This window comes from Marmota marmota, unplaced genomic scaffold (assembly GCF_001458135.2).
Source record: "Marmota marmota marmota unplaced genomic scaffold, marMar, whole genome shotgun sequence".
Classification (NCBI taxonomy): Eukaryota; Metazoa; Chordata; class Mammalia; order Rodentia; family Sciuridae; genus Marmota; species Marmota marmota.
The window spans coordinates 4,916,244-4,939,572 of NW_026000221.1; the positions used below are offsets into that span (position 1 = coordinate 4,916,244).

Here is a 23,329-nt window from a genome sequence, read left to right on the forward strand (position 1 = left end):
TTAAATTGAAAATACAGAGAAAACAAGTTTTTACAAAGGGTTTGGGAATCCTTAAATATAAATTATAATTTTCACCACACTTTTTGTAATTAAGAGGATCACAGTGATGAGGCTTTTGAAGGCACAGAATATCAGAAGGCTGAGCACACCATTTCATGGTTTGGGGTTTTGGATCTTTTTTCCCCCTAGTACTTTACATTGTCCAATTTTAGGATAGCTTAATACACAGTTCCTTTTGAAACTTGCTATACATTCCTTAATATCCAGATTTACCTTCCTCTATAATACTTAGTAAATCTAAATCTTTAAAATGATTTCTCATTATAAAATCAATACATAGATATGTTTAAGAAATAGAAAAGTAGAAAATAGTGTGTACATCCTAGTTCTACTTTTTAGAATTGACTGCTTTATTTTTTCCTCCTCTTTCTTCCTTTTAGCAATATGCATGTACTTGCTTCCTTTTAGCAATGTACTTGTGCTTCTGCTTCTTGCTGTCAGTTTCAGTGTCTGTTGACTCTGATGTAATAAATATTTGAGATGTGGATTCCAAGTTCATTTGTGTTAATTCAGGGATCTGGGACTCTTAAGTATTCAAAATTTACTTGATTTGTTTCTAGGCTAAATGGAGAAATTAACAGTGATTTGTTCAAGAGAAAACAAATGTGGAAAAAGCAAAAAGGTTAAAGTGAAGGTTTGAGTAATTTCATATAAAATACACAATTGACTTAAATAGGTCTCTTTCTGTAAATAATTTCTCAAGCTGTATTAAGGGAGGAAGTAGCTTCCTTAACACTTATTTATACTCTTCAATCATTGTCCATTTTTGCTGCCTCAAGGTGAAGATGTGGAAAAAATTTTGGATGAATGGAAGGAATATAAAATGGGAGTACCAACATATGGTGCAATTATTCTTGATGAGACACTTGAAAATGTGAGTGTAATAAAAATAAGATTTTTTTTAGTGAAATGGTCATCAACTGTCAGTTTTTAGCCTATTAACATTTGTTATATAGTATTCTGAATTAAGAATGAATGAATCTTAGATGTTTAGTACTTGAAAGGCCAAATTTTCCATGTTTTATCTACATTCTGTATCTTAAGATTTTATACTTATTGCAGTTATAGCTTAGTGAACATTGTTATTTCATTTTTGAAAAAAATATTTTTAAATACAATTCTTTCCTTTGCATTAATAGTAGTATATTTAGACTCATGGAAGATACCTATACCAAATGAAATGCTATATGAAATTATTGGTGCTAATAGAAAATCACCTTTGATTTTAGAAAAGAGCATAGGAAAGGGGGAGTAAGTTTGATTTTTATTTCTGCTTGTATTGTAGGTACTACTGGTTCAGGGGTACTTAGCAAAATCAGGCTGGGGATTTCCAAAAGGAAAAGTAAATAAAGAAGAAGCTCCTCATGATTGTGCTGCTAGAGAGGTAAGTTATAGAAGTTTGAAACAGTAAATTTGGCTCTTAGTTTCCAAATGTTTTTAAGCTTTGTTAGAGATACTCTTGGACAGTCTTAATACTCTTTCCAAAACTTGAGTACATGAGTTAACTTTTGATATAACCAGCAGTTTTGTCTGCATCTCTCTGTTATTATGTGTTTCCATTTTCTTTCATTGTTTATTTTTAAACTAATCTCTTTTGCTTCTTTCTTTATGATGATATATTTTCCATCTTTGACTTAACAATTGGATTGGCAACTGGTAAAACTTTTTGGTTATTATATTCCTTGTCTTGTTTTATAATTTTAACTTTTAGACAAGTGTGCAATTCAGGGTTTTCTAAGAAATTGTATTTGTTGCTCAAAAACCTGTTGCAAATTATCCTTTTTTTTTTTTTTTTTTTAAGTCTGTCACCAGCTAGCTTTGTTTAGAATGGATATCTCATATTTGTTCTTACTTAAAATTCTATTTTACCAGTTAGCTGTAGTCCATAGTAGTCTCTGAACTTTAATATCAACAAATGTCATTATCATTCATTGGCATTAATTAATAATACCTTGAGTACTGTGTACTACCCAGTTATTTATTTATTTATTTTTAGTTGTTCATGGACCTTTATTTTATTTATTTATATGTGGTGCTGAGAATCAAACTCAATGCCTCACACATGCTAGGCAAGTGTTCACCACTGAGCTACAGCCCTAGCCCCAGTTTTTTATTCTTTATCACAGTATACTTTATCCTTGAGATTTGAGAAGTTAACCTGAAGGAAATATGATATAATTGAAGGAAGACTGGCTGAGGAGCAGAAAGACTTTTATTTCGGTATAGGCTTTGTTACTTAATAGACTATGGAGTCTTAGGGGAAGTCATTTAACCTCTGTAAAATGAATCTATTTATTTATTTATTTGGCACTGGGAATTGAACTCAGGGGCACTCAACCACTGTGCCACATCCAAATGAATTTATTAGCCACATCTAAATGAATTTTTTAAGGAGAGTCACTCTCATGGGTTTTTCATAACTAGAAGTATTATTCTTGAGGAAAAAAATCTAAAGTGATAATGATTTCGAGATTTTTTTTTTTTAAGATGGTAATATGGATTTGGGGGCATGTTTTATTAGAAGCCATTGCCTTATATGTTTTGTAGTAGTGTATATTGCCTAGTTTAAATTTGCATATAACTGTTAGGAATAAAAGTTCAAATTCTTATAAACTACTAGTGGTTAATTTACCACAGAAAAACTGTTAAGTGGGATTTACTTTGGAGCAGGATTAAAAGAATGATTAGAAATACTGTGTATTTTAAATTCAGTCTGAAGCAAGTTAGTATTTCTACAGCTTATAGATAGAGTGGTTGTATTCAAGTAAGTGAAGGTTTATGTACAACCTGTAAAACCGAAACTTGTTGGGGAGAAGGTGGGAAGTTAACACATCCCCTGAGAGCTTTTCCTTTGCTTTCTGTAGGTGATGGGGGTACAATGGAGCAGTTTCTTTATATCCTCCAACTTAGTAGTTCTCTTACTCATAAGAAAGGACAAAATAAGTACCGTGATATACTACTTAGAGGAATTGATCTGCAGTCAAGTACATATAGTTAGACTACTCTTAACCCAGCAAGGAAGTCATCAAGTTCTGGAAAGGACATTCCATTAATTGGAATTGACAGAAATTTAGGTTCAACTGGGTGCAATTTCTATAATTGAATCTTCTTGGATGAACATGGGGAAAATCAATTATCTCAGCTTGCAAAACTGAACTGCCCCATACCCAAGGCATTTAATGCATCCTTGCTAGCACCCTTCTCCCAACAAGTTTTGTATACCATATTGTAAAGAATCAGAACAATGTAGAAATAGGATATTTAAGGAAAGACAGAAGAGCAGTTAACTTGTCAATTGAAGCATTCAGTTTTCTCTTTGGTTTATCTTAATTTTCTGCTCTGGGTTGCTAAGATAAAAGGTTTCTCTGTCCATGTAGTAATAATTTTAGTAATATAAATTATAACTCATCAGAGTTTGTAAGAAAATAAACTTTATTCTTAAGGCATGAGAATTGGGACAATAGAGTGTGGATGATAGGACCTAAGGCGAGTCTTCTGGGAGGGAAGATAACAAGAAGTTGAGTGTTCTTAATCCAGAAAACTCCAAAATCTGAAACACTTTTGGTTGCAAGCAGTTCAGAAAGGAGATACTAAACCTGTGTTACAGGAGACTGTTATTTCCATTTTAGAGATGTGGGAATTGAGAAACAAAGCAGGTAAGTAACAAGCCTAAGGTCTGATAGTAAGCAGCACAACAGGAATATAAAGCTTGATAATGGCTTTAGAGTCCATATACTTGGTGACTGTAATGTAATTGCTACTCAGGGTAATTTATAAATGGGTAAATATTTATGAAAATAGAAGGAATTATTTTAAAAATATCTATCTCTATATATTTTTTGACATTTACCTGTTTGTTTGGGTGAACATGAATTTGTTTTTTCCCATTGGAGAATTTTGTTTTTCTGTGAGGGAAGCACAGACATTCTGAGGAGCCAGAGTCCCTTAATTTCAAGGGAAAAAAAATGTTTCCCTGTGTCTTTTTTTTTTTCCTCTTTTAAAATGTTTAATAAAAAACATTATAGTTATACATACTAGTGGGGTTCATTTTGACATATTCATAGATGCACGTAACACAGTTTGCTCCATTTCAGTCATATCCTCTTGTAAAGGAACTTGGCAGAAAATATTTCACTTTAATATCTATAGTTTTTTGGGTCTTGCTTTCATCCCTGATTTTTAAATTGTCACATTTTTCATATAAATAGAAAGTTTTAGGGAATTAATGTGGAGTGCTTTAGTTGTTTGAGCAATCATAATATCAAAGGTTGGGTGTTTTAAGCCATAGAAATTTGTTTTTCAACAGTTGTGGAGACTGGGAATCCAAGATCAAGGTGCCAATTGATTGGGTTCCTGGTGGGGGCTCTCTTCTGGCTTGTGGACAGTAACTTTTTAGCTGTGTGTTCACATGGTGTTTCCCCAGTCGTGTGCTTACATGCTTCTGGTGTATCTTCCACTAATAAAGGTACCAGCCCTATCAAATTAGGATCACACTGGTATGTGTCTTATTTAACCTTTATGACTCCTTTATGTTCTTCTAACTATAGTCATAATGGGAGTTAGACATTCAACCTGTGAAATTCTTTTTTAGTGGTGGCAGGGGGAGGGTGGATAGGATGCAATTCAGTCCATAACAGTTGCCATTTTTGAGTGATGAAAAATATTCAATTAGCAGTTAGAAATGTAATATGTCTTTCTGCCACTTGGTGGTACTATAGTATAATAGAAGAAGCACTGTCTGAAAGCAGGAGACCATTAATTAAATCTTAGCTGAAAACCAGATTGTTACCCATTCTTCATAATAGTTTATTAATACTTCACTTTTTAAATTTTCACTCATACTAATATGAAGGAAGAGATTTTTGTCCTGATTTTCTAGCTACCAATTACTCTTAGTTTGATGTCTTAAAACACTTTTCTTTTCCCTTGCTTTTAAGGTATACAGTGATACCATAGGGTGCTTATCCTTATTTAAGTTGATAGTAAAGTTTTTTGGTTGTTTTGGTTTTTTTTTTTTATGTGTGTGGTGCCAGAGATTGAACCTAGAGCTTCAGGCATACTACTAGGCAAGTGTACTGTACGTTGAGCTACATCCCCAGCCTGATAGTAAAGTTTTTATTTGGGTTTTTATAGCATTCCTAGTTTTATTAATGTCAGTATTTCATTATATATGGTAGTGTGCGGTTGTTTTGTTATACTGTAGCAGAATTTGAAACATCTTGAGAGCTCTTGTTTGTGGGTTGAGCTTCAAGAAGTGGTGGCAAACAAACTTCTCAAAAAGGTATGAATCAATACCAGTGAAAAGCTAAGGGCAGTCATGAATAGTGGTTCCCAATCTTCTCTTAACTTTTGGTTTACCATTGTTAATAGGGTTCTTTCTGATCAGTTTTAGTGAAAGTAGAATAAGGGCAGAAATAGGAAAATAATGTTTTAGATATTGTTGAAAACAGGTGTTAGGATAACCTCAAGTGTATTTTTGTTATTATGGTAAAACATCAATTGCTTTTGAGAACAGGCAAACCATACTTGGCACTTCACCTGTGGTCTCAATATTTTATAATGTTGCTTATTATTTGGCAAAACAACATCTTGTATTGTAGTGAAGTTGACTGTGCGTTTACACATATTAATCAATAACATTTATATAGAGGAACTCTAATTTATTTTCTTGTGGTAGGCTTATAGGATAAAGATTATAGGCAGAGCATTTCATTGTCTTTTTGCACTGTTGCTTCTTTGGGTAACGTTTTGTAACATTTTGTTTAGGTGGGTATTTTTATCTGATAACTTTTTTTGTGTGTGTGGTGCTGGGAATTGAATCCAGGGCCTTGTGCATGCGAGGCAAGCACTCTGCCAACTGAACTATATTCCCAGCCCCTATCTGATAACATTTGTTAAGTTAAAGCTGTTCCATATTGCCAGGAAAATGCACTGTGTATCATAATGAAGGAATAGATTTTGATTTTCAGGATCTATGGTGTTTAGGTTTTTAATCTTTAGTATTTGTACATAAGGTCAGTCATTAAAACCTTTTCTTGGTAAATATTTTTTAATACCTTTATTTGGTTTTTATGTGGTGCTGAATATTGAACCCAGTGCCTCACACATGCGAGGCAAGTGCTCTACCACTGAGCCACAACCCCAGCCTTCTTGGTAAATATTTGATGAGAACAAATGTGTAATTTTGGAGGCAAATTGTCTTTATCGCATAGAATAAAGGAGAAGTTTTGTCTTTGTCTTTTGTAGGGATGAAGGGAAAACTCCTTTGCTCGTTGAAAGTTTACTAGAATTAATTGACAACAAATTTAACAGGAGAAAAACATAAATTTATTTAATGTACATGGGGGAAATCACAATAGAGTGATTACCCACTAACTCTGTAAGGTTTAGATGCAGTTGACTTTCAGAGGACCTAAATGATCTTTTGGAGGAACAGATGTGCCAAGACAACTCTACCGTTTATTAATGATTCTCTTCGGAAGAATTAATAGATCCAAGGAGGTGAACATAGTTTGTGACAAAGCCTCTCCAGCTGTGGTTCCATTCCTCAATCTCCCTTTGTGGAATATGAATTCAATTAATGAAACCTCAGGAAGTGGACTGAAGGCAATTGTTTGGGGGGACTGTTTTTGTAGGCAGATAAGGGAATTTTGAATAAGGCCTTTTTCAGTGTCCCGTGGTCTGCAAGGGCTTTTAATTTAAAATAGTGTACTGGAGTGAAATTCTCTTTGTGATGAAATTCTCTGGGCTCCTTCATTTTATTCTGGATTTGGTTGTATAGGGCTTGAAGCACCCTGTGTGAGTGCTGGTGGCTATTTTCATGTTGACTTATACCTCTTCTTCTTGTGTAATTCGTGGCTGTAGCCATTTGTATGTTTAAATGGGATATCTTTTTTTTAATCTACCTGGCAAACTTCAATTGTCTTTTAAGTCTTAGCTCCAGTGTATCCAGCAGAATAGGTCATTCATGACAACTCTGCCCAAAGCTATTAGGTAACCTCCTCCTACCACTTTGTATTAACATTGTATTATAATTATGTTTTTCCTTTTTAGACTGAATTCTTTAAAGGGAAGTGCTTGATTTATTCATCCCTGAGTTCAGTGCTTAGGATAGTACCTGTGACTTACTAAGCACATAGTACATATTTAAATGAATTTATTGAAAGGTCTAAACATGTTAGTAAGATGTGACTCCATAAAAACTGCATTAATAATGAGAGTTCAAATATAGGGAAAAATAGAGTAATACAAAGAATAGGTTCACTAGTTAATTTTTTTTTTTTTTTTAGAAAGAGTGAGAGAGAGAGAATTTTTTAATATTCATTTTTTAGTTTTTGGCGGACACACATCTTTGTTTGTATGTGGTGCTGAGGATTGAACCCGGGTCGCACGCATGCCAGGCGAGCGCTCTACCGCTTGAGCCACATCCCCAGCCCACTAGTTAATTTTTTGCAATATTTACTTTGTTACTTTTGAATATATGCATGGTTTTTATTATTGCTGAATCCTTCAAGAGGAAATAGCATACCTAATGTCCCTTTGCTCCTAACTACTTTTAAGAACAAGGAATTCTCTTGGGGTAATGGCCCTGTAATTTATCAAATTCAGGAATCTAACATTGATATGGTACTGTTATGTAATGGACACTTCATATTCAAATCCACTAATTACTCATTTTGATCCTTTAAAAGTTTCCACTCTCTCACCCATCCAAGATCCTACTTAGGTTCATTTATTACATTTGCATTTAATTGATTTATCTCTTCAGTTTCCTTTAATCTGAAGTAGTGCCTTAGTCTTCCTTCTGTACAGTTTTTTTAAATTAATGATGTATTCAGTTAGATAGTATTTATAACACAAAGATCACAGAACTCTGCCCACAAAGGATTTTGTATTGCACAGTTTACTTTTAGTTTAGTTTCTAATTATTATACAGCTTTACATGACTAGTTGTGTATAATTATTTCTGATAATTCAAAGGGAACTAAAGAGGCAAACTGGAGCTTCTGGGTACTTGAATAAACAGAGTTTCCTGAAGAATGGCATACCTTCTCCCATACCTCACTAGATGCATCTCTTCATCTGTATCCTTAATAACAAGCTGGTAAATATATTAAAAAGAAAAATTAAGAACCATAGATGAGGTATTTTTAAAACTGTTTTTGTTTTGAACCTAAAATACCTGAACTACACTAATGTTAACAGATAAATCATTTTTATATGTGCATATTCTTGTGAAACCGCCAGTGGTGCACCACAGAGGAGTCTTTCCTGACCCTTCCCATTCAATACCCACTTATTCCTTACTTCCTGAAGACTCACTGTTTTGACTTCTACATTGCTTGCTCTTAAACTTCATACAGATAGAATTTTGCAGTAGGTACTTGTTTTAGTCACTTTTTTGTTGTTGTTGTTGTTGCTGTGACTATAAAATCTGACCAGAACAATTGTAGAGGAGAGTTTATTTAGGGGCTCATGGTTTCAGAGGTCTCAGTCCATAGATAGCTGGCTCCATTCTTTGGGGCTCCAGTTGAGGCAGGATATCATGGCAGAAGAGCATGGCAGCGCAGAAAGAGAATGGCAGATGGAAGTAGCTAACATGATCAGAAAGCAGAGAGAGTCCACTGAACAGGTACAAAATATGTACCCCCAAAGCCACATCCCAGTGCCCACCTCCTCCAACCAACCATGGTTACCACTCAGTTAATCCCTATCAGGGGATTAATTCACTGTTTGGGCCAAGACTCTCAAAACCCAATCATTTCTCCTCTGAAATGGGGACAGCTCACATCTAAACCATAACAGTATTTATTTTGTGTTTGACTTCTTCAGCTCAATTTAATTCCAAGAGATCTCCCTGTTGTTGCATGTATTTAGTACTTGCTTCTTTTTATTGTTCTGTGTATTCCAATGTACATATATATCACAGTTCTTTGTTTTATGCATTGCATTGTTTTCAGTTTTTGCTACTATAAATAGAACTGTTGTAGACCTGGGTGCTGTGGCATATGCCTGTAATCTCAGCAGCTCTGGAGGATGAGGCAGGAGGATTATAGATTTGAGGCCAGCCTTAGCAATTTAACAAGACCCTGTCTCAAAATAAAACAAAAAAGGGCCAAGGATGTATCTCAGTGTTAGGTGCCCCTGAGTATCATCCTCAGTAATCCCCCACCCCCCACAATAAATGCTGTGACATTTATTGTATAACATTGTTATACATGTCCTTTAATGGAAATAAATCCTTATTTCTTTAAGACTGGATTTGCTGAGTCATGGAGAGGCTGCTATTACTAGTTTTCTAAGTGGTTGTACGAATTTACATTCCTAACAGCAATGTAGGAAAATTCTAGTTGTGCTGCATTCTGCCCTATACATCAAATTATCAAATTAAATTTTTTGTAATGGTGTGTAACATTATGGCTTTAATTTGCATTTTCCTGAAGTTTAAGGATATTGAATGCCTTTTCATGTTCTTAATCGTTTGATTGTCTCATTCATTAAGTACCCATCTATGTGGTACCCATTTCTTTAATGACAGGTTTCTTGTCTTCTTGTTATATACAAATTTTTAATATATTCTGAATGTGAGTGTCTTGTAAGTGCCTTCTGGTTTATATTTTCCCTGTTGATTCTCTTAATGGTGTATCATTGATGAAAAGAAACAATTTCATGATCATTAACATGTAAACTCTTAGGTAACTAGCCTTGTTATAAATATAAATAATTTCATGATCATAGACATGTAAACTTTTAGGTAAACTAGTCTTGTTGTAATTAGAATCCATAAAGATTAATTTATAATGAGTTTTGTTTTGTTGGTGCTGGGAGTTTGACCCCAGAGCCTTGAGCATACCCTCTGACACTCATCTGTTCCCCTAACCCCATCAAAACATTTTTAAGCTCTGTCTCAAGCAATAGATTAGACCTTAATTTCAAAGTAAAGGAAAAAACCAAAGCATCTGGTTGTTCTTTTGCTCTAATGGAAATGCTCAGACAGCATGCATGAGTCATGAAACAAATCAACATAATTTACTGTTTGCTTACATTGTCTTAAGTGTGTAAATGTTAAAACTTGGGGAAGTGAGAAACAACGAAACCTCTAACACCAAGCCTTTAGAATTTTATGCTGGGAAAGGTATATTGTTTTAATATGTTTGAACTTAAGCAATAAGCTCTACATTAGACTGTTTCTATATTTACCTGCAATGTCAGTGTTACATATAGAGAAACAGTACAAAACAATTTTTTAACATATACTACTTCTGAATCTAGTCTTATTTCTGAAAGTAGTAACTACAAATAATCTTATTTTCTGAATTTTTCTTTGAGATAAATATTTTTAATGGACTGGATGTCTAAAAGCTAAAATTGAAAATTTCATCCAAATTTGTTATTCCTAGGTCTTTACTAAAGGATAGTTTTGAAGTGAGCGTATTCATCGAGTTCTTAAAAAATTAAGAACAAAAGGTATAACATGCTTATGAGTATACAAATGGTTTGGGTGTTGGAGAGTTTAATTGGAAGTCCCAGACCACACATTTCTGATAGAAGTATAGATGTGCCCTTACTGAGGAAAGTAGAAAGAATACACATGACTAATCAGACAAAGGGAAAAGACAAAAGGATTGGATAGAAGTAGCTCTTTCATAACTGTACCTTGAAAAAGAGGCCTGTGCAGGTGTTTAATCTGTCTCTCTGATTTGTTAGGAGGTGTTAAAACTATAGAGAAGAGGAAGAGCTCTGTCATCAAAGATTCACTGTCGTTTCTAACCCCTGAGAATGCACAAGCCCCCCTGTAGATTTTGGAGGTCAAATGGGGAAAGACTTTTTCAGTAATGTGGATGTTAATAAATGGAGACTTAAGGCTAGAATAAAGTAATGATTTTTTTATTTTAAACCAAATTACAGTATGTTAATCAGACTAAGCATGACTTCCATCTCTGGTTAAAGGAAAAATGAAAGGTTTAGATGTAACATTAATTCTCGAGATTAATTCCCATTCCCCTGGTTTTTCTTTTTCCTACTCCCTCAGCCTTTGAGGCATAGTCAAGGCAAGGCAGTTTTAGAACCATTAATTCAGTTCCTTTTATTTCTTCCCTCTTTCTCTTGTTAGTTACCATGTAGGTAGGTCTTTCCACCTTCCCCAGTATGAGTTCATTTATACTTCTCACGGTTCTTTTCACTTCTTTTGCATTTATGCTATCTCTTCCCCTATACCAGTTATACATGCATACAAATGTGAATGTAGCTTTACCTTTGGAAGCTGTTTGTTTAATGAGCTTCTATCACAGTTCAACTTTCATGTTTGAAAAATAGTTGTATTTGTAGCTTGATATGTGTTCAAATTTTTGGACTTTGTAAATAAAATCTATATGTGGTCTCCAGTAGGTATTTTTTACAGATTGAAAGTCATTGATGTATTCTAACATCTGCCTTCATTTAATAGATTAAGAAAGTAAATAGATTTTTCCATAATCAGTTTATTAGAGGCAGAGCTAGAACTAGACCTTGAATCTTCTCTCTTTAGTTTTTTCATTTTAATTACCTGGATATTTCTGAATTTTTGTCTTTGAAATAAATTTTGATGAACTAGAGTCATAACAGTTAAAATTGAACATTTCATCCAAATTTATTTCTAGGTCTTTGAAGAAACTGGTTTTGATATCAAAGACTATATTTGTAAGGATGATTACATTGAACTTCGGATCAATGACCAACTTGCTCGTTTGTACATCATTCCAGGAATTCCAAAAGACACTAAATTTAACCCAAAAACCAGAAGAGAAATTCGGGTATGTAACAGTTGAGAATATTTGCATGTTGCTGAACAGTATCCTGTTGAATGATGTGAGAAATTCCTTTTAGAAAGTCATTGATAATAATTAACTAAATGAATTTTTTTTTTCCTTTCAGAATATTGAGTGGTTCTCCATTGAGAAATTGCCCTGTCATAGAAATGATATGACGCCCAAATCCAAACTTGGCTTGGCACCTAACAAATTTTTTATGGCCATTCCCTTTATCAGGTTTGTTCGTATGTGTTGAAATATAAAACCAATCTTCATGATTCTGATATTTAACATTTTAAAAGTGAAATTTTTAATGTTTCCATAGACCATTAAGGGACTGGCTTTCTCGAAGATTTGGGGATTCCTCAGATAGTGATAATGGATTTTCCTCTGCTGGTAGCACACCCGCTAAACCCACTGTGGAAAAATTGAGGTAAAGAAATATATTTATGAAATTCATGAGAGTTTGTAGTACAGTAGCATTTTGATTCTAAAGTTTGTAGAGGTGTAAGATTCTTTCTTACAGGTACTATTTTGTTACTGATCTCATCAATAATAGAAGATTTTTAAAGCTTTTTGTTGTTGTAGTTGGACACAATACCTTTATTTTATTTATTTATACTTTTAGGTGGTGCTGAGGATCAGACTCATATGTGCTAGGCAAGTGCTCTACAGCTGAGCCACAATCCCACCCCTTAAAGCATTTTTGATGAGATGAAAAAGGTTAATTGAAGTTGGAAAGTAGCTTTAGGCACATTTTAAAATGGAACACCCAAGAGGATACCAGCTTTTTAGATGGACAGATGTAACACTAGGAAAAGAAAAAAAAAGTGTGTGTTTATGGTATGTTCATGTTCTACTTTAGAAATGAGTTTCTGAAGATGGTTGAATGGGGGTTATGTTGAGGTCTGTTTTTGTATAGGGAGATCGGGATGCTGATGAATAGATTCAAGGATAGAAATGAGACTTGGGCTTGCTTGCTTTTCTTTTCTTTCTTTTTTTTTTTTTTAAACATCTTTCTTAGCATCAATTATGTATTATTAAGAGAGACTATTACATGGATGTGAACCATGAAGAGTATTTACTTGCTTGTAACTTAATTGCATCCAGATCACAATCATAGTCAATTGGGAGTAACTTGCTTAAATAGGGATATATTTTTGCAATCAACTTGTCATAACTTTGCCTTTGTTAAATTCAGAGGGAGTCAATTTTTGCTTTTCCTGTAATCTGCATGTACTGATTTATTTTTGTAGAACTTCAAAAATTAAAAAATAGGAGTAAACCACATCTGTAGTTAGTATTTTTTTCAAATATGTAGCACTTCATTTCAGTTGGGTTTTATGAGGACAAGAGCTTGGACCAAATGCTTTAAGAATTGTTTCTGCCTTTCAGAGTCTATGATTATAACTACCAAATTAAATTCCACTGGAAATAAGTAAAACTGTGGAAGGAATAAGAACGCAGTTGGTATTAAAAGGAAATAAAGAAATTACTAAAAAGTTATGAAATGTTATGTTACAGTGTTTCTTTAAAAATGTGTATATGTCATCTTTGGGAGAATCTTTTAGGGTTTGTGTTCTTGTTGAGGGGGTAGAGACGATAAAGCAATCTGTAACCAAATACAGGTTGCATATGGAAGTGGTAATGCTTATTAATTAGCATGCTGATTAATGCCTATGATGATGTGTTGGAGGGAATGTCTCAATTTTATCTAAATAAAGGATAGAAACACTGAAATTTTATTGTAGGTCTTAAGTGGAAAAGGAGTAGAACATTTAAGTATTATTCTGAAGTAATCTTAACTGTGATGTGGTTTTGGGCATCAGTGACTGTATATGTCTTATAATAATATTTTTTTTCTGATATTGCAAACTGTTGTTTCAGGTATACTTTTTAGAATCAGATTTTTTTTTTTTTTTTTTGTATAATTTGACATGGGATCTTAATTTAATTTACTCATCCTTTGTCTTGTGCCCCTGAATTTTTTGCTTTAGAAAATAGCTTTATTTCTCAGATCTTCTTGTATCATGGGTGAAGTTCATAACTGACCTGTATAAATAAAATTTCGTACTTGAAGCCTTCTAGTAAGAATCTGAATTGTCTGTTCTATTAGAGGAAAAGTTCATGTATAGTTCTTTAACTTACTTTGTTTCAACTAAATTTAGAAAGAATTACTTCATATTTTAAAGAATATAATACTTATAGGAAGGAGATGATATGGATAATTAGAAAAATCTGGGATGAAAAACAATAGGCTATAATTTGTTCAAGAAAGTTTTTGAACAACAACATGCATCTCTTTAGGGGCAGGGCATAAAATAATAGGCAAACAGACAAGAATCTTTACCCTCCTCAAACTTATATTTTGCTGGGGAGAGATGCACAATAAATAAGAAAATGAAATATGTAGTCTATAAGTCAGATTGTCAAGGTGTTAAAAAATTATAAATAAGATTTTCTCATCTGATTTTTATTTTTTAAATCTTGGTGTAGTCGAACCAAATTCCGCCACAGTCAGCAGTTGTTTCCTGAAGGTTCTCCTGGCGACCAGTGGGTAAAACACAGACAGCCACTGCAGCAAAAGCCATACAATAGCCATTCTGAAATGTCTGACCTTTTAAAAGCAAAGGTGAGTGATATACATTTAAAATTTTTGAATAATTTACATCATTTGTCATTGAAGTTATTCTTTTTTGTTTTTAATTCTAATTTGTTATATATGACAGCAGAATGCATTATAATTCATTATACATAGAGCACAATTTTTCATATCTCTGGTTTTATAGAAAGTATACTCAAACCATTTGTGTCTTCATACATATACTTAGGGTAATGATACCCATCTCATTCCACCATCTTTTTTATCCTTGTGCCCCCTCCCTTCCCCTCTCACCCTTTTGCTCTATCTAGGATTCCTCTAATCCTCCCCAAGCTCCCCCTCCCAACCCCATTATGAATCAGCCTCCTTATATCAGAGAAAACATTCAGTGTTTGGTTTTTTGGGGGGATTGGTCAACTCCACTTAGCATTATATTCTCCAACTTCATCCATTTACCTGCAAATGCCATGATTTTATTCTCTTTTTTATTGCTGAGTAATATTCCATTGTGTATATATGCCACATTTTTTTTAATCCATTCATCTATTGAGGGGCATCTAGCTTGGTTCCACAGTTCAGCTATTGTGAATTGTGCTGCTGTAAACATTGATGTGGCTGTGTCCTTGTAGTATGCTGTTTTTAAGTCCTTTGGGTATAGACCGAGGAGAGGGATAGCTGAGTCAAATGGTGGTTCCATTCCCAATTTTCCAAGAAATCTCCATGCTGCTTTCCATATTGGCTGTACCAGTTTGCAGTGTATGAGTGTACCTTTTTCCCCACATCCTCGCCAACACTTACTGTTGTTTGTATGCATAATAGCTGCCATTCTGACTGGAGTGAGATGAAATCTTAGAGTAGTTTTGATTTGCATTTCTCTAATTGCTAGAGATGTTGAACATTTTTTTCATATATTTGTCGATTGATTGTATATCCTCTTCTGAGAGGTGTCTGTTCAGTTCCTTGGCCCATTTATTGATTAGGTTATTTGTTGTTTTGGTGCTTAGCTTTTTGAGTTCTTTATATACCCTAGAGATTAGTGCTCTATCTGTGTGAGTGGCAAAAATTTGCTCCCAAGATGTAGGCTCTCTATTCACCTCACTGTTTCTTTTTCTGAGAAGAAGCTTTTGAGTTTGAATCTACCCCATTTATTGATTCTTGATTTTAATTCTTGTGCTGTAAGAGTCTTATTAAGGAAGTTGGGGCCTAATCCAACATGATGGAGATTTGGGCCTACTTTTTCTTCTAATAGGCACAGTGTCTCTTGTTGAATTCCTAGGTCCTTGATCCACTTTGAGTTTTGTGCCTGGTGAGAGAGGGGGGTTTAATTTCATTTTGTTGCATATGGATTTCCAGTTCTCCCAGCACCGTTTATTGAAGACGTTATCTTTTCTCTGATGTATGTTTTTAGCACATTTGTCTAATATAAGATAACTGTAGTATTGTGGGTTAGTTTCTGTGTCCTCTGTTCTGTACTATTGATCTATCAGTCTATTTTGGTGCCAATAACTATTTCTCTATAGTATAGTTTAACATCTGATATAGTGAGGCCACCTGCTTCACCCTTCTTGCTAGGGATTGCTTTAGCTATTCTGGGTCTCTTATCAGATGGTATTTTGTTTACATTGGGATCTGTTAATGTTGTCCTTCTGCTCAAATGAGAGGTATTAGAACCCTGCAGGGGCATTATAAGCCTATAAGCTAAAAACAGCAACGCCTTGAATCCACAGAGCTAGAAAGGAAGGCACATGAGCAACATGAAAAGACAAGGGAAGAAAGCGCCCCAAGCACATCAGGATACACATTATTAGAATCCATGGCCAGCATAGCAGATGAAATGACAGAGAAGGAGTTCAGGATGTATATAATTAAAATGTTTTGTGAATTAAAAGATGATACAAGAGAGCAAATACAGGCAGCAAAAGATTACTTCAATAGGGAGATAGACGTTCTAAAGAAAAACCAAACAAAAATCCTTGAAATGAAAGGAACAATAAACCAAATTTAAAGTTGAATTAAAAGTATCATCAACAAATTAGACCATTTGGAAGACAGGACCTCAGACAATGAAGACAAAATATATACTCTTGAAAAAAAAGTAGACCACACAGTGAAAAATGTTAAGAAACCATGAGCAGAACATTCAAGAAACATGGGATAGCATAAAAAGACCAAATTTAAGAGTTATTTGGATAGAGGAAGGCTTAGAGTTTAAAACCAAAGGAATGAGCAATCTCTTCAACAAAATAATATCAGAAAATTTTCCAAACATGAAGAACAAATTGGAAAACCAAATTCAAGAGGCTTACAGGACACCAAAAGTGCAAAATCACAACAGATCCACACCAAGGCACATTATAATGAAAATGCCTAGTATACAGAATAAGGAGAGAATATTAAAAGCCACAAGAGAAAGAAATCAGATTACATATAGGGGGAAACCAATTAGGTTATGTGCAGATTTTTCAACCCAGACCCTGAGAACTAGAAGATCCTGGAACAATATATATAAAGCCCTTTAAGAAAATGGATGCCAGCCAAGAATCTTGTATCCAGCAAAATTAAGCTTTAGATTTGATGATGAAGTAAAACCTTCCATGATAAACAAAAGTTAAAAGAATTTACAGCTAGATAACCTGCACTAGAAGACATCCTTAGCAAAATATTCTGTGAAGAGGAAATGAAAAACAACAATGAAATTATTCTTAGTTGACTAATTAATGATATATTATAGAGCTCTGAATTGTCGAGCAAAGACTTTGATGTGTCTGATTTGTGATTTGAAGCAGGGCAGACATTCCTTATCCTTTACAACTTTGTTATAAATTCAGCTTGGCAGGTGGCACATGCCTGTAATCCCAGCAATTTGGGAGACTGAAGCAGGAGGATTATAAGCTCAAAGCCAACTTCAGCGACTTAGCGATGCTCTAAGCAACTTAGACCCTGTCTCAAAATAAAAAAATTAAAAATGGGCTGGGGATGTGACTCAGTGGTTAAACACCCCTGGGTTTAATCCCCGTACCAAAAAAAAAAAATCTGTATAGCAAATAATAGGAACTAATATCTGATTTTAGTATATGTACTGTTAGTTAAAGGCTCATTCAAAAACAAAACAACAAATGATGGCTTCCAAGTTAAGATAAATGGGGTCTGGGGATGTGGCTCAAGCGGTAGTGCACTCACCTGGCATGCGTGCGGCCCGGGTTCGATCCAAGCACCACATACAAAAAAAGATGTTGTGTCCGCTGAAAACTAAAAAAAATAAATATTAAAAAATTCTCTCTCTCTTTAAAAAAAAAAATAGTCACTTCCAAGTTAAGATAAATGGATCTATTGACTTTTTTCCAAGAAAAATGCAACATTGTATTGTAAAATTTCATTTTTGCTCTTGATTAGCAAAAATGGCTTATGATGATACCAGAGTTTTATCCATTCATGCTTAGTGGACACTTTGGTTGTTGCTACTTTATTGCCTATGTTCTTGAGTATGTACTTGGAAATGATGTTTTCTAATGTTTTATACTTGCTTCTAGATATGAGAGTTGTGTTTTATATCCTTACACGTGGTATTATCTTTTTCATTTATTTATTTTTTTGTATTGAGAATTGAGGTACTTAACAAATGAGCCACATCCCAGCCCTTTTTATATTTTGTTTAGAGATGGGGTCTCAACTGAGTTGCTAAGTGCCCAGCTAAGTTGCTGAGGCTGGCTTTGAACTTTTTGATCCTCCTTCCTCAGCCTCCTGAGCCACTGGGATCACAGGCATGTGACACCGTGCCTGGCTATCTTTTTTATTTTAAACATTCATTAGGGTGCCAACCTTATTATCATTTTTAAAAATACAGTTTGTCAAAATTTAAAAACTTTTGTGCATCATAAGACATTATTGAAACAGTGAAAAGACAGCCTGCAAAATGGGAAAAAATGTTCACAGATCATGCATTTGAAAGAAATTAATTTCCAGAATATGTAAACAACTCAACAACAAAATACCAACCCTATTAAAATGTGGGCAAGTGGGGGGCTGGGGAAGTGGCTCAAGCGGTAACGCGCTCGCCTGGCATGCGTGCGGCCCAGGTTCGATCCTCAGCACCACATACAAAGATGTTGTGTCCGCCGAAAACTAAAAAATAAATATTAAAAAAAATTCTCTCTCTCTCAAAAAAAAAAAAAATGTGGGCAAGTGGGGTTGGGGCTGGAGCTCAGTGGTAGCACACTTGCCTGGCATGTGTGAGACACTGGGTTTGATTCTGAGCACCACATATAAGTACATAAAATAAAGGTCTATCAACAACAACAACAACAAAAATATGGGTAAGTGACTTAAATAGACACTTCTCAGAAGAAGATATTCCAATGGCCAATAAGTGCAAAAAAGATGTTTGCAACATTGTTATTAGGGAAATAACTGCAAATCAAAGCACAGTGAGATACCACTTATGTATTAGAGTGCCAGTAAGGATAATAACACCAATAAAATTGAAAATAACAACTATTGATGAAAATGTGGAGAATTGGAATGCTTGTACACTCCTGTGGAATATATGGAGAACAGTACTGATGTTTTCTCAAAAAGTCTAAAGTTACCATTTAACTCAGTAATTTCACACCTAAGTATATATTCAGAGGAATCAAAAGCAGGTACTTAAAAGATTATCATCTAACAGTGCTTACTTATTAGAAATTAAAGTAGATTTTTCAGGGTGATAACTGATCACATCCACTACTGTTCTAAATTCTGTTGCCAGTTCCCATTAGCGTTCCTTTCACAGAGAGGTCCCCTTTAATAGTCATGTAGCGTTTTCAAAACCTGTTCCTCCATCTTTTCTCTCTTATTTATTTATTTGTTTGTTTGTTTATTGGTGGTGGTGGTGGTGGTAAGGGTGTTGTTGGAGATTTAACCCAGGGCCTCATGCATTCTAACTACACTGTATCACTTCAGTTACTTGTACCCCTAGCTTCTATTTATGCATTATAAAATCTGTAAGCAGAAGTGGGACAAGGCAAGAGATGTGGAAAGATTCCCAAGGCCCATCCTATTTGCTCTTTTATAACTTTAGTGGAATCTTTATTTGTAAAGAATTATCTTTTGTAAGGAAATACGTTGATATGATGATTTATGAAATTTTTAATTCTATCTAGCTACAAACATTCATAGAAGTATATTTTGTGTTGTTACGTTATATAATAAATTTACATTTTATTTCTTTTTATTGGGACAATAGAATCAGAGTATGAGGGGAAATGGCAGAAAACAGTATCAAGATTCACCTAATCAGAAGAAAAGAACAAACGGTGTCCATAGCCAGCCACCAAAGCAGCAGAATCCCTTGATGGTAAGAATTATGGCACAAATGCTAAATATAGTTCATTCTGAGAGTGGAACAATGGGCATTGTCAATGCACATTAATGTTATTGTGTTGTTATTTTGATACATTAGTAGGATTTTTATGTAAGTAAATTAGGCACTCTTGTATTCATGCACAAAAAATTTTATTTGGTTGCTCTTAATTATAGACTTACAACATTGATTCAGTTGTACATATAATTTTTTGCTTTTTAGATGGTTATTTACATTGATTTTGGGGTTGGTGTACCAGGGATTGAACTCAGGGGCACTAACCACTGAGCAACACCCCCAGCCCTATTTTGTAATTATTTAGAGACGGGGTCTCACTGAGTTGCTTAACGCCTCGCCCTTGTAGAGGCTGGCTTTGAACTTGTGATCCCCCTGTCTCGTCTTCTCGAGCTTCTGGAATTACAGGTGTGCGCCACCATGCCCGGATACATTGATTTTCATGCCATGAAAACAAGAGTTAGACTTCTCTAGAGCAATCCTTTGGCTGTTACTCTGTCTATATTTCATAAAGAATAATCTATTAAAATTTTTTCAATTTAAACTTTTCAGTGGATCTTTAAAAGCATAAAAACTGTATGTACTTACGGATTACCATGTGATGTATTCATACATGTATACACAAAACAAATGTTCAAATCAGGTTAAACAAATCTGTCTCTCAAACATCTGTCTGCTTTTCTTCATAGTGAAAAAAAACTCCTTCCAACTTTTATATATATATATATATATATAAGTTGTATTTGGACACAATATTTTATTTATTTTTTGTGGTGCTGAGGATTGAACCCAGCGCCTCGCACATGCTAGGTGAGCGCTCTACCGCTGAGCCCCAGCCCCTCCTTCCAACTTTTTGAAATACATTTTATATTATCAATATCTATGGGCTTAGTCCCGTCTAGTTGTATCCATTGATCAACTTTTTTGCATCCCTCTGTTCCCCCATTACTCTCCCCAGCCTCCAGTACCAGTCTACTCTCAACTTCTTTTTGTGAAATTAACTTTTTTGTAATTCATTAATTTATTGAAATTAAAAATTTGTTAGAAAGTCAGTGGTTTTTTTTTTTTTCCTTCTCCAAGTTGATAGTTTAGAAAATTAAACACTAATAGCTAGTGACATTGTCATTAAACTAGGTCTAAAGACAAATAACTGAACATTTTAAGGCATTACCTTTCATTCTTAATTTGTGCTTCAGAAGGTAACTAATAATGTCCTTGCTTATTTCTTTTGTAAATCCTAATGTTAGTGTGCTTGATTTTCTTTTTGTAGTTTTACCTGTTTTTCATTTCTTTAGTAAAGTGGATGATAATAGTAATCCAAATTTTTAGCAAAAAATTTTTCCTGAATTCCTTGAGTGTAATTTGTTTGACTTGGGGTGTAATGACTCCTCCAGTAAAGATAAAGATACATTAAAGACCAGTTTACTATCAAAACTTTTTACTCTGTTAGGGCTGGGGATGTATCTCCATGGTAGAGTGCTTGCCTGCATGTACAAGGTCCTGGGTTCAACCCCTAGTACTGCAAAATACAAAAACAAACAAAAAAAGAAACAAGTCATTTGCCCTCTTATTTAACTGTAGTCTGATTAAAAAAAAAAAAATACTGGAAAGAACAAAATAATCTTAATTGATGATCAGAATACTTCTAATAAAATTCAACATCTAACAAAAGCTAGGCGAGTATTTCTTAATGATAATATTGTACAACTCTCCTCAAAGTATAAATTTAACTCTACCAGTCAAAAAATTTTACTGGCTTTTCTTTTTGAAAATGTCACAAAGGATTCTCAAATTTGTCTGGAAAATTTGAATAGATTTAAAAGTTTTAGAAAAGAGAACAAGTATATGAACAGTTTGTAAGAGAAGAAGTAAAAATGACTAATACACATATGAAAAGTGTTAAGTGTTCAAAGAGGAGTTTTACCTATATCAAAAGCCTTATGTCATTTCCTTAGAAGGGGAATTTAAAGAAGACTCACCCTTCCCTTTCTTTTCATAATAATGAAAATATGGAACAAGTAAGAGATCTAAGAAGATGATATTAAATGCTGTATTGTAGATAGATGCAGTAGACTATCATTGAATCAGTAAAAAAATGTGTACTTATAGAAAAAAGATTTTGTTCATAATATGACCTTTTTTTAACATTAAAAAAAGTTTTGTAGTTGTAGATGGACAGTTAAATAAACAAAAACATTTAGGCTTGGGGGGTGGTGGAGAAGCTACTAAGGGCTGAGGTGTAGATCAGTGGCAAAGCACATGCTGTTATATGCAAAATCCTGGGTTTAATCTCCAGTTCCAATAAAGAAAAGACCCCCCCCCAAAAAAAAAAAAAAAAAACAGTGAGAGAATGGAAATGATAATTACATTCCTGGTTAATTCTCTCACTGAGAAATTTGGTAATATATCTCCTTATTTTTAATAAGTGCAAATAATTGGAGACTGTTTTGTATATGTGAGTGTGTTTGTGGTTTTTGTTTTGTTTTGATAGAAATGTGAAAAGAAACTGCATCCACGAAAACTTCAGGATAACTTTGAAACAGGCAAGTTGTTTTCTGTTTTTTTCAAGAATCTGTCTTGTGGGGTTTGGTTTGTTTGCCTGATTTTTTAAGGTTATATAATGAACTGATAGTTAAAACAGGAAGAATTGCGTATATTCTTTAGAGAGTTCCTATATGTGGAGTTCTCTATAAACTGTCTAAAATGAATTAATTTAAATGATCAAGATGAAATTATTTGCCCTTTATACTATTTCTTTTGTGAATGTGAAGTCTCTGCTATGCCTGAGTATGTGAAAAATTACTTATGTATTAATGGGAGAATAGAAAGGGCCAAGTTATTGTAAAGGTACAGAAACCTCATTGTCACATGTACATAAAAACACTAAGTTCACAATCGAATATATTCTCCCTTTTTTGAAGGTATTGAGGATCTTTTTAAGGTGGTTCCATGGATAGAACTGTCACTTAGAAGTGCAGTGTGCCGTTTTTGAAGTGTTTGAAATTTGCTGTGCTATGCATTTATTCATCTTAATTTAAGGCTTTCTTAGAAAAGTTAAGAAATCAAAAATATTCTTTATCTTATTTTTATGTTAATGTCTATAATTTTAGCAAGATAAAAAAGCTACTATTATGGAAAGTTAAGGTTAACTATGAAGTAGGATTTATCATCACATTTTAGTTTGATGTAGTCTCCTTTATTTTTGCTTTTGGTGTCCTATCCAAAAAGTTAAGCTTTTTTTCTGTCTTTCCTTCCAGAAGTGCCACAGTTTACGGTTTTTACATTTAAGTCTTTAATCTATTTCAAGTTCATTTTTATGTATGGCATAATAGTTGTGTATGAATATATTAAACTTTGGGTTGTCTTGAGAAAGAAGTATAAAAGGATTCTTGTTTTGAGAATCCTGATATTCAGACCTCTTGCCTCAGCTTCTTAATGTCCTTTCCAGACCTGATTTCCTGGTTAGGTCCCTGCTATATTTAAAAAAGGAACAGAACCAAATAACAGCAAAACCAAATAAAT

The 23,329-nt window shown here is 34.0% G+C and overlaps 1 protein-coding gene across 3 annotated transcripts in view; it reads left to right on the forward strand.

The window, feature by feature from the left end:
• Dcp2 (decapping mRNA 2) overlaps window positions 1-23,329 on the forward strand; it is a 42,333-nt gene that overhangs the window by 13,473 nt on the left and 5,531 nt on the right. The window contains exons 3-10 of one of the 3 annotated variants that reach the window (XM_015488593.2): window positions 807-934; window positions 1,346-1,444; window positions 11,700-11,852; window positions 11,974-12,086; window positions 12,175-12,282; window positions 14,346-14,481; window positions 19,676-19,786; window positions 22,299-22,350. In XM_015488593.2, coding sequence (XP_015344079.1) covers window positions 807-934; window positions 1,346-1,444; window positions 11,700-11,852; window positions 11,974-12,086; window positions 12,175-12,282; window positions 14,346-14,481; window positions 19,676-19,786; window positions 22,299-22,350 — 900 coding nt within the window. Of the gene's footprint in view, window positions 1-804; window positions 935-1,345; window positions 1,445-11,699; window positions 11,853-11,973; window positions 12,087-12,174; window positions 12,283-14,345; window positions 14,482-19,675; window positions 19,787-20,156; window positions 22,351-23,329 lie in introns of those variants that run through there. The other 2 variants (XM_048791965.1, XM_048791966.1) reach the window with 2 other exon arrangements.